General features: G+C 45.1%; 1 protein-coding gene across 1 annotated transcript in view; it reads left to right on the top strand.

Moving 5' to 3' along the window:
• The window catches only part of SLCO4A1 (solute carrier organic anion transporter family member 4A1), a 196,371-nt gene that overhangs the window by 106,959 nt on the left and 73,888 nt on the right, over positions 1-15,524 (top strand). The window contains exons 4-5 of the mRNA XM_063959291.1: positions 5,393-5,514; positions 14,360-14,465. Coding sequence (XP_063815361.1) covers positions 5,393-5,514; positions 14,360-14,465 — 228 coding nt within the window. The remainder of the gene's footprint in view (positions 1-5,392; positions 5,515-14,359; positions 14,466-15,524) is intronic.

The following is a 15,524-nucleotide window of genomic DNA, read 5'->3' as shown; positions in this document are numbered from 1 at the left end:
CACACAGCCTGATAGTAATTTTAGCCAATATTTTTTATAACTTTGTGCATTAAACAGCGTGTGTGTACATTCACACAATTCATTTATGTTCCATATACACCTTATACACACAACCTGAAGGTCATTTAATACAATATTTTTAATAACTTTGTGTATTAAACAAAGTTTGTGTACATTGAGCCATCAGAAAACAAAGGTTTCACTATCTCACTTTCACTCAAAAAAGTCGTATTTCGGAATATTCCGTATTTCGGAATATTTGGATATGGGATACTCAACCTGTAGAAAATAGAAATAAGCCATAGAATCATTTTGTTTAGCAAAATTGAATCTAAATTTTGACTCTTCAAAGTAGCCACCTTTTGCAGATATAACTACATAACACTTGTGACATACTTTCTACAGTGGAAATCAAATATTGTTCCGGAAGTTATTCGCCAAGACCATTGCAGAAGTTTCCACAAATGTGTTGCAGGTGTAGGCTACTTAGCTTTTTTGTCTGGCAAGTTCATCCCAAACCAGCTTGATGGAGTTTAAAGGGGGGAACACATGGAGCGAAGATCACTTAATTTCAAAGCAATCTAACTAGATTGTTTAGAAATTAAGAACACATCGCTCCGTGTGTAGGGGTGTCGGCGACAGCGATGCGCATGCCCAATCTAGTGAGATCGCTCATTTCACTGCTGGGTGAAATGAGCAGTCCCCCGTCCTCCTCCCGCCTCGCTCAGCGCACATCGCGCTGTGTGCTGAGCGGGGGGAGAGATGTGTGCTGAGCGGTCTGTGATAGATCGCTCAGCACACATCTCCGGGAGAAATCTCCCGTGTGTACCCCCCATAAGTCTGGAGACTGTGCTGACCTTTCCATGAGTTGAAGCCTTTAGTCTTGTTCCTTTCTTCAAAGGTAGTTCTGACATAGCCTGTGTCACGATCCATGCAGTTTCTCCTCCATGCCTGGGGTGGTGCTCTCTGCTCTGGTGCTCAGCACTCTGCTCTGTATCTGCAGCTTGATTATTAGCTGTTACCACAGCTGTGAGCAGCACCTGAACTCACTACTTAGGCCAGCCACACAGGCTCCCTGTTGCCAGTTCATCGTGTCAAGGTTGTCTCAGTTCCTGGTCCTGGTTATGCTGGTCTCTACTGCTAAATCATCCATAGAACTGCCAGGTTCTACCACAGTGCTATCCTCTGATCCAGCTACAGTGCAATCCTGTTATCCTGCTACGTTGTATATTCTACCATAGTGCTATCCTGTGATCCTGCTACAGTACAATCCTGTTATCCTGGTATGTTGCACACTCTACCACAGTGCTATCCTGTGATCCTGCTACAGTGCAATACTGTTATCCTGCTACATTGCATACTCTACCACAGTGCTATCCTGTGATCCTGCTACAGTGCAATCCTGCTACGTTGCATACTCTACCACAGTGCTATCCTGTGATCCTGCTACAGTGCAATCCTGTTATCCTGCTACATTGCATACTTTACCACAGTGCTATCCTGTGATCCTGCTACAGTGCTCCTGCTACATTGCATACTCTACCACAGTGCTATCCTGTGATCCTGATACAGTGCAATCCTGTTATCCTGCTACGTTGCATACTCTACCACAGTGCTATCCTGTGATCCTGCTACAGTGCTCCTGCTACATTGCATACTCTACCACAGTGCTATCCTGTGATCCTGATACAGTGCAATCCTGTTATCCTGCTACGTTGCATACTCTACCACAGTGCTATCCTGTGATCCTGCTACAGTGCAATCCTGTTATCCTGCTACGTTGCATACTCTACCACAGTGCTGTCCTGTGATCCTGCTACAGTGCAATCCTGTTATCCTGCTACGTTGCATACTCTACCACAGTGCTATCCTGTGATCCTGCTACAGTGCAATCCTGTTATCCTGCTACATTGCATACTCTACCACATTGCTGTCCTGTGATCCTGCTACAGTGCAATCCTGTTATCCTGCTACGTTGCATACTCTACCACAGTGCTATCCTGTGATCCTGCTACAGTGCAATCCTGTTATCCTGCTACGTTGCATAATCTACCACAGTGCTAGCCTGTGATCCTGCTACAGTGCCTTCACAGTCCACAGTGTCTCAAGTGTTTCCACAGTCTACACCGTTTTCATGTACTCACAGTCTCCTGGCATCTTGTGTATTCACAGTCTCCTGGCATCCCATGTCCCCTCAGTTCTCCCTTTCATTTTGTGTTCTCTAATTATTCCTGGTTTATACTTATTGTTTACAGTTGTACACTGCTTTAATAAACTTGCTATTGTACCATGAACATCAGTCCCTGCGAATATGTTCTCACAAAGGGAAATCCAAACGGATTCTGACAGCCTGGAGATGTGTATTGGGTCATTATCTTACTGTAGGATTAACCCCTGACCAACTAGACATATGTCAGAGATTATTACATGGCGTTGCAAATGCCCGTCATTCTCTGCAAGTTGCTGAATAAGGTAGCAATTATATCTGAAAAGCGCTGGTATATAACAAGACAATGATACTTAATTAGATAATTTTATTAAAACAAGCTGTTATAACAATAATTATTATTCACAAACACATAACAGTATACCCGTTGAAAAGTGGCAGGTATCTGGCTACTAATAGGTGCTGGGTTACCTTTTTGTTTTTTTATCGCTGAATAAGGGTCCAGCGAAGAACCCCAGTCTGTCACGCTGCCTCCATCTTTGATAGTTGGTGTCACGGGTCAGTTTACCATAGTCTTTTACAAAATATGGATACTCTGTTTTATCACATAGGGTTCTTATATGCCTTTGAGTGGATGGTTGGTTCCTCAGTGTGTGGTTTATTTACTAAGCGTCGTCTAGTAAAAGCCACCGCTTCCCATTGTGTTCAAGTCAAAAATTCAAAAGGGCGATGCTTTTAATATCAAACATGGGGTTAGCAATAAGGCTTCACCTACTTGATACCTACAAAAGCCTTGTTTAATGAACCAAAGATTTCAAATTTGGATTCAGCGGTCAATGACTGAAATTTACATTACTTTCCAGCTTTTCTAACCTCGGCATTTTTTCTGGTTTTTTTCCTTACCCATAGCAGTTATCTGTTTGGGAATCCCAACTGCTCACAACTGCTATTCCTAGTGGGAGTAGAACCTGTGGTGAGCGCAGCGAGCGACCGAGCCTCGCAGCATGGTGAGCGCAGCAAGCCCACAGGGGCTCTTTGCACTCGCCCTGCTGACAGCAAACTGATGGGTGGGATGCCGACAGTCGGTAAATCGTACCATCTGTTTACCTTTGTTGCATTTCAGGTTATTCACTGAACTTGATTTGCTTACATTTCAATAAAACTCAAAAAATAATGGTGCTCTAAAACTTTTGACAGGCAGTATACACTATAACATTCCTTTAATTTTTCAGTCCCTTCTAATAATAATAATAATAATAATAATAATTAATAATTAATAATTAAAATGCTAATTAAAAATGACCTTGTCTTGGCACAACTTAAAAATGTTCTTTGCTGGAGCAGTGATTCCATAGTCTGCTACTGGGAGTATCCTGCTGGAAATGCTATTCCTGAACTGACATTCCCAATATCAGCCAGTTTGCCATATTTGATTGGTAGTAGCAGCTCAGGACTAATCACCCTGACAATGGTATATCTACTCCTTCCAGCACATTAATATACTCAGTTGTTGCAGAAGATGTTCATCAGGTGGCATTACTAATAACACAATCAGTGGCGTAAGTTCTAACAGCAAGTTACTTAAACTACTGTATATGGGAATAAAATACTGAACGCATGATGTATAGGTGGGCTCATATTACCTAAAAAAAAAAAAAAAAAAGCACAGCGGTAAATTGTTCCTTAAAAAGACGCGGGAGAAAACAGTGGTATATGTGCCAGAGTTATGCAATGATAAAGTAGTATATGTGCTTGGTTTACGCCAGGAGATTTGGCTTGACAGTGTTAGTAATAAATACTAACATTACAGTATACAATATAGTACTTTAATGAAGTGTCATATACTTGTCATAATTACATTATTAGGGATGCTATCAGAAAAACACCAACAAGGTGCTATAACTCCCACCAACCAATCAGATATCAGCTTTTAGCTATCTGCATAGTCGCACTAATGGAAGCTAATACTTTGTTGCTGTGGGTAACAGCACATTGTCTGATTCCTCTAGAGCAGTGATTTTTAACCTTTTTCAAGTCGCGGCACACCAACCAAAATTTTAAAAATTGCCAAGGCACACCATCAGTACCCCCCCCCCCAAAAAAAAAAAAAATATCCCTCACACACATTGGCACCCAATGGGTGGTATTCATGTGACCGGCGGTCTGCTGACCAACAGTCACATGACCTCCTCTACCATCCCGACGGCTCACTATCCCGATGGTCGGCATGCCGACCAACAGGGACTATTTACACTCGTGGGTGTCCACGACACCCATAGAGTGGGAATAGAACCCGTGGCGACCGCAGGTCGCCACCGAGCCCGCAGCGTGGCGAGCCCGCAAGGGGCTTGCTGCACTCGCCCCTCCCCGCCGGGATACCGGCGTCGGTATGCTGCCGGGATCCCGGCGTCAGTAAGCTGACCGGCGGTCTCCTGACCGCCGGTCAGCCGTACTACACTCCACCCAATGGGGGAAAAACACACACAGTGGCCCCCCCCAGTAATTAAACAAATGTGTTGACCTCAGCAGTATTTCCACACATTGGCCACCCACAGTAATACCACACATTGGCTCCCACAGTATTTACACAAAGTGACTCCCACAGCAATTAAATAAATACAAATTTACTGGCCCCTACCTGGGAGTCAGTGGATATGAAGCTTATTTCCCTCTCCTTGCCTCAGCCACTGGAGTTTATGCAGCCGGAGGAGCAAGGAGCAGCATGGGGTGAGACAGCGGGCAGGTGAGCGGACAGGTCATTTTTCCCTCTCCCTGCCTCAGCGTCTGGAGTGCACGCAGCCGGAGGAACAAGGAGCAGAACAGGGTGAGGCAGCGGGCAGGTAAGCGGATGGACGGGCGGGCGGGAAGGTGACATGGCATGCGCGAGTCACGCTGCATGTCATAGGTTACGGGCCGCAGTCCAGCGCAGTAAAAAACAGTGTGGGGATGGTAATCGGTGATGTCAGCGGCTAGGCATCGGGCATCTGTGGCGGCACATCTGAGAACCGCTGGGTGCCGCGGCACAGCGGTTGAAAAATGCTGCTCTAGAGTTTAAGATTTTGGTATTACTTTGTTTCATTCTATTTATATAAGCCATGCACCTATTCTTCTGCTGCTCTGTGATAGATGTTGATATGCTAGGTAAATGTGGACCCAGCCTCAGTAAAGACAGTAAACCAATGTATAGTTTATCTGTAGTATTAATGTACTCATGTTTTATTGCAGGACTGATCTTACACCTGAAAATCCGCTCTGGGTTGGTGCCTGGTGGATTGGATTCCTGGGTGCTGGAGCAGCTGCTTTCATCATTTCTTTTCCAATACTGGGCTATCCACAGCAGCTGCCAGGTACAGTTATTTAATAAGAACACAATAAGGTTTTATGTTGTACTGGTTATATATCTCCTCCCTGTGTAAACAGACTTTAGAACTGTCTTATCTGAAACAATAGCTACTAAGTGAAAACTTCTCTGAGAAGACTCACGAATAGTGGAAGGATAGCAGCAAGTAGACTTTGACCAGTTGTAATACTGTATTTGGATCGTAGACTTTTCATGTGGGTCTCACATTTTTTATCCTTTATCCATTATATGTGCATACAACGCTGAGGAATTGATGCTCCTCCCTTTCCCTTCATCTTTTCCCACTAAATGACCTTGAAATAAAGATATGTAGACTTGGGGTTAGGGGAAGCATCCTTTATTGAATAGAAAAAAGAGAGTATTTAGCAAAAGCACTTCAGATGCACCAGTGGGGTAGGGAGAGGGAATTGCTCCTGCCACTGCAACCATGGAACTGTAGAGAGATCCCTGTACTACCCCCAAGGGTCTCAGGCACTTAATAAAGGACTGCTTTCATGACATTCTTGGATTCTTTCCTAGCAGCTAGCATCATTAGATGCACAGTAAAAGAAGCTGACCACCTGACCTTATGTAAGATCTGTATATACTGTAGCACCGGGATGTAATTGGCATCCCGGTGGTCAGAAGACCAGCTCCGGAACTCTGACACTGCCCGGAATCCCAACGGGCAGCATCCCAACCGTAAATATGCCGGAGGGGGGGGGGGGGGGGAATGGGGGGTTTATACTGCGGGGAGTTGGGGGTTGGGGTTAGGCACTAGTGGTAGCGTCAGAGTAAGGCTGTGGAACCGGAAGGTTAGGGCTAAACTGCGAGAAAGGAGGGTAGCCAACCCTCCTTTCTCGCAGCTTAGCCCTAACCTTCCGGTTGGGTACATGATCAGTCGGTCATTAGGGTTAGGGAGAGGGTATGGAGTAGGGTTAGCAGACTTACTAAAATGTGTTGGGATTCCGATCATCGTGATGCCACTGTCGGTATTCTGGCAGCCGACATCCTGTCATGATCATGTACCCAACCCATAGCACCATCTACCAAATGCCCTACTGTCCTACTCCATGCAGCCAGCATGTACCACCACTGTACAGCAGATGTGAATAGTGTGGATGCTGTAGGTTTTTCTGCTGAGACCTAATGCCTTTGCGCATCTTTGGCAAACAGTTTTGAATTAGTCCTTTAACTAGCATAATGTGCCAGCACGTGTTAAAAAGGCTGCATCCCCTAATGCTCTCATCAATGCAAACTGCCAACCAGTCTGCCTGATAATATAACCACTGTGCTCCCGAAGCACCATACCACAATCCCCTCCCCTGCTGAATTGTTTTGGATTTATGAATCCTGCAATTAATGGGTGCATTGATGGTTATGTGCACACCCAACATTTAGGCAACAAGCTTGTTAATTCTAAAGGCACCAAAGAAAGTCACAGCAAATATCTATTAGGAAGGTGTTGGCGGCAACTCTGCGCTATCTGTGTTATGTATTTGCTGCAAAAGTGTGAGAAGGGAATTTGCTTGACCCTTACTCATCCCAGCTCCTGCTCTACTGTGCACCTACCATTTGTGCATTGTTTACACATAGAAAGATGGCTTGATGGAGTTGGCAAACTATTGGCAAGGAAATCTATGCCTACTTTGACAATCTGCCAGAAGAGATGTCAGCCCCCCCTGCTGCATGGGAGGATCGGACATCCATGACTCTTACTATTGGAAGGTTGCAATTGTGTTCTTAATACTTGGCACATACTTTGCTCTAAATGTTATATTTAAACCTAGGCACCTCAGGACAAAATGCTGCTTCACCCTAATAGCTTGTGGTGAAGCTGTGTATTGGCTGTTTATATCTGTAGCAGACTAGTTTTTTTGCACCAAAACAGAATGTGTCCATTAACAATCTTATGCTTACACAGCTCAGTTGCCAGTATGGTGGGAAAAAGCTTAATTAACATCAAGCCTTGTTTTTTCATCTCTGTCCATGGAGCTCTGTAGCTTGTGCCCTCCAGATTAGCTATAAAATCTTAAGAACTGTTAATTCTATGTAAAGCTCTAAACTGTGCTATCCACATGTAGATACCTTTGAAATGTTCTAAAAATGCTAACCATACCAGAACGTTCTCATAAAGCTCTTGGGTAAGTTTTATAAAGTGGTGTTGCTTATCAATGCATGAGCTGGTCAGCTGCAGTTCTCTTCTGAATATCCTGCCATTGGTATGGTCTATGACCATACAAGTTAAATTAAGGAAACTGAGCAGGGACTCTTTCTCTTTAAATGTTACTTTCTTAGCTTGGGAGAACTTGGGGGGTCATTCCCAGTTGATCGCTCGCTGCCGATTTTCGCAGCACAGCGATTAGGTGAAAAAATTGCATTTCTGCGCATGCGTATGCCCCGTAATGCGCACGTGCGACATCCGGGTACAAAGCCCTTTGTGGTTGTGCTCAGGTTTTAGCAAAGTTTATCTTCACACTGGCGGCCGCTAGAAGATTGACAGGATGGGGGTGTTTCTGGGTGTCAACTGACCGTTTTCAGGGAGTGTTTGCAAAAACACAGGCGTGGCTGAAAAAATGCAGGCTTGGCTGGGCGTTCGCTGGGCGGGTGTATGACGTCAAATCCGGACACTAATAGGCTGAAGTGATCTCAAGCGCTGAGTAGGTTCTGAGCTACTCAGGAACTGCACAAACTGTTTTTGCAGAGCTCGGCTGCACAAGCGTTCGCACTTCTGCTAAGCTAAAATACACTCCCAGTGGGCGGCGGCATAGCGTTTGCATGGCTGCTGAAACTAGCTAGCGAGCGATCAACTCGGTATGACCCCCTTGGTTAGCTGTTCTTTCAGGTTGAAGACTTCCCAGGAGACTGTTTGCAAACTTTATATCTAGAATCAGTTTCTATGCCAAGTACATCCGTTTTGTGCTTGTGCCCTCAGGTTTATTTTTCTTTATAAGCTTCGTTCACCACACTGTGTGCAAGGTGCTTTACTCCGCTACAGCTGCACTCTGCACAGGTGACTATTCCCAATCGTAATCCATGCGGATGATAAATGATGTAAAAGTTTAAAATAATGTAAAAAATAAAATAAAAACTTGTGTTGTCCACCTATGTGTCGACTTTTTGAACCTGTTGACATTAAGCACTGTCTACTAATTACCTGTCGACCTTTTGATTGTCAACTATTTGGGATCGAACTATTGACTGTAGATCTATCAACCAAATACCATATGATCTATATGTTTATGCCAGTGGGCTAAATCTTCTGCTATTGTGAACATTACAGCCACTTCCCTATACAATGCCTCCCTTACTTCTGTTCTTGATGCTGCTGCGACCACTATTCACCCTTGCAGATCAACACCTCAACCATTGGTATTCCAAATTCACAATATATCTGCAAAAATTTTCACGTATTGCCGAACGACAGTGGAGGGAATCGCGCTCTAAAGTGGACTTCCTACATTTCCTAGATTTATGTTCTCTTCCTACAGTGCTGCCCTTTCTGTCTTTAAACAGGTATACTTGAAGAACCTCATCTCCCAATCTTCAAACTCCCAGCATCTCTTTGCCACTGTCAACTCCCTCCTCTGTTCACCCCCACCTCGACTCCCTTGTTCACTCTCTGCCCTTGACTTTGCCACCTTTATTCACATCCAAAATTAACTCCATACGTCAGCACATCACATCCCAACAGACCCTCACCAACCTGCCCCCTCATTTCCCTGACCACCCCTCCCCATCCGTCTCGGGCAACTTTGACACCTTTGTCTCCTGTTTCTGGAAATGAAGTAGTGGCCCTCATCCAAGCCCCAGCCCCCCTCAACCCCCTCTAGACTCCATCCCCTCCCTTGTCCTCTGCTACCTCTCCTTCTGCTTTCATCTTGCCCACCTCCTCAATGTCTCCCTTTCATCAGGCAAGGTACCCTCTGCTTTCAAGCATGCCCTTGTCTTCTTTATTCTTAAAAAAAAACCTACCCTTGATCCTAGCACTCTCTCCAACTACCAACCCATCTCTCTGCACTCTTGCCTTCAAACTTCTTCAGCATATTGTCTATAACCACCTTACTGCCTTTCTTTCCTCCCACTCCCTGCTTGGTCCATTTAGGTCTGGCTGCCAACCTTTCCACTCTACTGAAAATGCTGTCACGAAAGACTATATTGACCTCCATGCGCCAAATCCAAAGGCCACTACTCTCTGCCTTTTCTCCTTGACCTCTCTGCAGCTTTTGACACCTCTCCTCCTGCAAATCCTTCACTCCTTGAGTCTCCGTGATAATGCCCTCTCCCAGCTGTCCTCCTACCACTCTGACCTCTCCTTCTCTCTCTACCCTCATTACTCCACCTCTCTTGTACTTCCCCTAACTAGGTGTTGCCCAAGTTTCTGTTCTTGGACCTCTCCTTTTCTCTCTTTATAAGTGTACTTTAGGAGAGATCATTTGCTCTTTAAACTTCCAATATCATCTGTATGCTGATGATATTCAAATCTACCTTTTTTCCCCTGACCTTTCCCCCTCTATCCTCACTCGTATCTCCAGCTGTCTGTCTGCTATCTCTCCTTGGATGTCCCAGTGCTTTCTTAAACTTAACATATCTAAGACTGAGCTGATCATTTCCCCACCCTCCTGCATAACCTCACCTCCAACAATTTCACTCTATTGATGGCACAACTATCTCTTCTAGTCCTCCAGTACTCTGTCTTGAAGTTATCCTTGATTCCTCCCTCTCTTTCAAATCACACATTCAGTACCTCTCACAGTCCTGTTGTTTCCATCTCAAAAACATTTCCAGGATCAGACCCGTTTTCACCCTGGATGCTACTAGAACATTCATCCATTCACTGGTAATCTCCACACTTGACTACTGCAATCTCCTCCTATCTGGCCTCCCTGACAAATGCCTCTCTCCACTCCAGTCTTCCCTCAATGCTGCTGTCCGGCTCATCTTCCTCTCCAAACATACTACTGTATGTCCACCTCCCCTCTCTTACTATCCCTTCATTGTCTGCCCTTCCGTATCCAATTCAAGCTTCTCACATTCACTTACAAAGTTATTCCTCTCCCTTTTACATACCTGACCTTAGCTCTCTTTATACACCCACTCACCCTCTTCGTTACACAAACACATGCTGCCTCTCCTGCCAACTGATTATTTCCTCTTATTCCTACTTCCAAGATTTTGGCCGTGGTGCTGCCTACCTCTGGAATTCTCTTCCTCTTCCTATCAGACTCTCCAACTCTATATATAACTTCAAATGGGCTCTTAACCACTTAACTGGCATGGTGCGATTTCAAGCAACTGCGCCGTCCTACCCTATCCCTCCGTTTTTGACGAGGAGATCCGTTCTGCAGATGTGCATAATATAATGTTTAAATATTTAAAAAAATACTTTTTCAACTTTATTAAATAAAATAAATATTAAAAAACAATGTTGTTAACGCTTTTGAAGGGAAAAATCGTCAGTTAAGTGGTTAAGACCTCCTTCTTCATCAAACCCATCCATCTCTCATCCTAACCCTCTATTACATGCTCACTTCCCCATCTGTGTCACCCCTGTCTGTCTGCTCCTCCCCCTCAGGATGTAAGCTCTCATGAACAGGGCCCTCTCCCCTCATGTGCTTTTCCCACCCTTAGACTATCTTCTATGCCATACTCCCTACAATGTCCACTGATTAGGAAAGGGGTATAAAATGAAGGGGGTCATTCAGAACCGAAATATAAATATAGCACATCTACGATCAGTTACTCAGACATGCGGGGGGACGCCCAGCACAGGGCTAGTTCGTCTGCATGGCTGGCCCTACCCCCCCCCCTCCCCCGCACACGGGTGCGAAAGCGTCGCACTGCGGCAATGCTTTTGCACCCGCCGAATAGCTCCCTGCCTGCACAGTCACGTCCCGGGTCGCAGCAGCTGCATGTGATGTCACGCAGTCGCCGGGCCCGCCCCCTCAACTGTCCGGACATGTCTGGACTGCGCCCCACAAATGGTGTTCTACCGCCGTTGGCATGCCCCCTCCCGCCCCGTGACCGCCTCTGCCTGTCAATCAGGCAGAGGCAATCGCACCATCTCACTGGGGTGCGCGTGCGCACTCCCCAAAGAGCTTCAGACTGCGATCCCAGTCTGAATGACCCCCTAAGTGATTTCCTGACTGGATACTAGGTTCTACTTATAAACAAAGCAATTTCATGCTTAAAGACTGAGTTTTCTGTATGGCCAACAAACTCAAAATTTAAATATAAATGTGCTGTAATTGTTACTTAAAAAATCTAAATTTTGCAAGTTTACTCACATTCAATTAAGCTGACCCAAAACTGCAACAAAGAAATTGTGTTTCCCACCCAGCCTGTTCAAAATGTGATTTCACTGGATCAGTTGTGATCAGGTGGAATGAAAACTCTGGTTTGTGATAATCCTCATTGGCATGTGGGAGGTCAAGCATGATGTAAGGGGCACTTAGTAATTTGATTATTTGGTGATCAGGCTAAACAATAGATCAGCACATGTGTGGCCACTGTAAAATGCTTTGGACCTTGTACCCTAAGTTTCAACTTGGATGAGTAACATACAGGTGGTCATTCCGAGTTGTTCGCTCGTTGACAATTTTCGCTATGCTGCGATTTGTTGCTAAATGCGCATGCGCATGGTACGCAGAGCGCATGCGCTAAGTTATTTAACACAAAACTTAGTAGATTTGCTGGTGTTCGTGCAACGCTTTTCAGTCGCACTGCTGATCGGTAAATGATTGACAGGAAAGGGGAGTTTCTGGGTGGTAACTGAGCATTTTCCAGAAGTGTGCTAAAAAAACGCATGCGTGTCAGGGAAAAACGCGGGAGTGTCTGGAGAAACGGGGGAGTGGCTGGACGAACGCAGGGCGTGATTGTGACGTCAAACCAGGAACTAAACGGAATGAGGTGATCGCATTCTGTGAGTAGGTCTGGAGCTACTCAGAAACTGCTAAGAATTATTTAGTAGCAGTTCTGCTAATCTTTCGTTCGCAATTCTGCTAAGCTAAGATACACTCCCAGAGGGCGGCGGCCTAGCGTTTGCAATGCTGCTAAAAGCAGCTAGCGAGCGAACAACTCGGAATGAGGGCCACAGTACTTGCATTTTAGATTTGTTGACCCTGATGCAAGCATTAATATTTAATAAAATAATTTAATAAAGATGTGCCACATTGTTATTATTAATGCAAAAATAATTTTTAATTACAAATCTAGCACGATTACATGGTCAGTACGTCATTAAAGGTGTATTTATTGCTTATATACAGTGGAAGTATATTGTGAGTTTAACCCATGTTCAAGAAAATGTAGTCTTATTAGGAGATAGTGGTATCACTGAGAATGCTACCTGTCAGTTTTCTACAACCAATGATATTGTATGTATGAATGTATGACACTGTGCATCAGTGATGTCATCTGTGCATTGTGAAGACTTCATTTAAGTGTATCAGTGATACGGATGGTTTTCAGCCACAAAATGTCTGTTACTGATCAAATTTGCGCTTGCTGCTTCTTTTAAATTACTGGGCTCTGTACACTTCATCAGCCAAGGCTTATAGTCAATTACAGGAAGCAGTCTGCTTATTGTGCTATGCAGGAGGACAGGGATGAGAGGGAAGGCTGTGACAGGGGTCAGGCATTATGACTGTGAGCTATGGAAAATAACCATGGTCTACCTAAAGGAAACTTAATTTAATGAAAAAAAGAAAGAAACAGTGTTTACTAAAAAATGTTTGTATTTGGTGTTGGTAAATTAAAGCTGTGTACACAGTAGACGATATGTCACCCAATCCTGCGGATCAGAGCAACATATCGGGTATATCGTCTAGTGTGTAACCATGATATGCGCGCTACTGCGGGTCGCAGGTGACATCCCCCGTCAGCCCTGCAGCATGGCCGACAGGGGGATGTCGCCAGCAGTTACATGCTGAGCATGCACTTGCCGCAAGTCGGGTCCTGTCGGTGGCGATGTTGGGTTGGTTATACATCTCTAATAATGGGCCCTACTCACTGGCCGAGGTGCCCGACGGCCGATACGGCCGACGAGCGACCCGGCGGCGGTGGGGGCAGTGACGGGGGGAGTGAAGCTTCTTCACTCCCCCCGTCACCCGGCTCCATAGACGTGCAGGCAAATATGGACGAGATCGTCCATATTGGCCTGCATGCACAGCCGACAGGAGACCAGCGATGAACGAGCGCGGGGACGCGCATCGTTCATCGCTTAAGTCTCCACACTGAAAGATATGAACGAGATCTCGTTCATTTATGAACGAGATCGTTCATATCTTTCAAAATATCGGCCAGTGTGTAGGGCCCATAAGTGTATATCCAGCATTAGTTGTCAAATCCGGCTTCTCTGTTGACATCTCCCTCAAATGTGTATTGTAGCCGAAAGAGGGACAGGTTGGAAGAGTGTTCAATAACGGTTATGTCATGTCAAGCAGTTCTTTTTGCCTCAAACTCCAGCACTGCTCAGTGGTCTAGCTTGCTGACTAAAGCAAGGTGGGACAGTGTCTGTGGTGGGCATGTTACCAGCTGTTTTACATACTAAACTACTGGCATATTTAATAACTCGCTACTAATCTTAAATGATGCTCCAACCAGTCAGCTTCTCTCATGTTTGAAAAATGACAGTAGCTGATTGGCAGGAGCACCATTTAAGATTAGTAACGAGTGATAACAAGAATATCACTCATTATTAAATATTCCCCTAATTATTTTACACATTGGTTCCTCTTACTGATGTCCATGGGATAGTTATGGGGAGGGCTTTGTAGCATGTAAGAAACCAAAGAGAGCAAATCTTCTCTAAGACAAAAACGTCTTTCATATTGTAACATGGTCTCTTTTAGGCTCTCAGCGTTATGTGGTTATGAGAGTGTCAGAGGCTCATCAGGTGAAAGATGGGCATCACAAACCAGATGCTGATTTTGGGAAGACATTTAAAGATCTGCCAAAGTAAGAACAATTTGTATTAGTACACAGCCTATATTGACTTGTATTTATCGTGGTTTATGTAACAGGATTCAAGTTGTGTAAAGCAGCAGAATTTCAGACCTCAACTGCAGATTTGAGGGGTATGGGTCATTAGGTCGACCACTATTGGTCGACATGCATTAGGTCGACATGGTGTTGTTTTCTTCGTAACGTGACGGGGAACCCCAATTAGTGCACCGTGTCCCCTCGCATGGCTCGCTTCGCTCGCCATGCTTCAGGTAGGTTACAGTTCTCAATCGTAGTCCACGTGGATCGTAAAGTATGAAGAAGTTTTTTTTTAAAAAGTGTAAAAATCATGTCGATCTTTTTCCATGTCGACCTAGTGACCATGTCGACCTAGTGACAATGTCGACCTAATGCATGTCAACCAATAATGGTCGACCTAATGACCGTCAACCTAAGTGTGGTCGATCTAATGACCGTATCCCGATTTGAGGTAGGAGCAATTTAAAAAAAAGAACCAGGTTGGTTTTGCCTATTGAATTATTGCCGGTTTATGGGGTCAATTCAGTTGCATGCGAGGGTGGCAAGTTGCCGTTGCAATTGCGTATAAATGCCAGTGATAGAAGCCAAACTTACCCCTCTCATGTCCCAATTTTCCCTTTGGAACACTGATTTCTCTGACGTCCTAAGTGGATGCTGGGACTCCGTAAGGACCATGGGGAATAGCGGCTCCGCAGGAGACTGGGCACAACTAAAGAAAGCTTTAGGACTACCTGGTGTGCACTGGCTCCTCCCACTATGACCCTCCTCCAGACCTCAGTTAGAATCTTGTGCCCGGCTGAGCTGGATGCACACTAGGGGCTCTCCTGTGCTCCTAGGAAAGAAAGTATATTTTAGGTTTTTTATTTTCAGTGAGATCTGCTGGCAACAGACTCACTGCTACGAGGGACTAAGGGGAGAAGAAGCGAACCTACCTGCTTGCAGCTAGTTTGGGCTTCTTAGGCTACTGGACACCATTCCATTAGCTCTAGAGGGATCGAACACAGGACCCGACCTCGATCGTCCGGTCCCGGAGCC

Source organism: Pseudophryne corroboree, chromosome 3, assembly GCF_028390025.1.
Source record: "Pseudophryne corroboree isolate aPseCor3 chromosome 3, aPseCor3.hap2, whole genome shotgun sequence".
Taxonomy (NCBI): Eukaryota; Metazoa; Chordata; class Amphibia; order Anura; family Myobatrachidae; genus Pseudophryne; species Pseudophryne corroboree.
The sequence above is the reverse complement of the archived record's forward strand: the minus strand, read 5'-3'. Positions and strand labels throughout refer to the sequence as shown.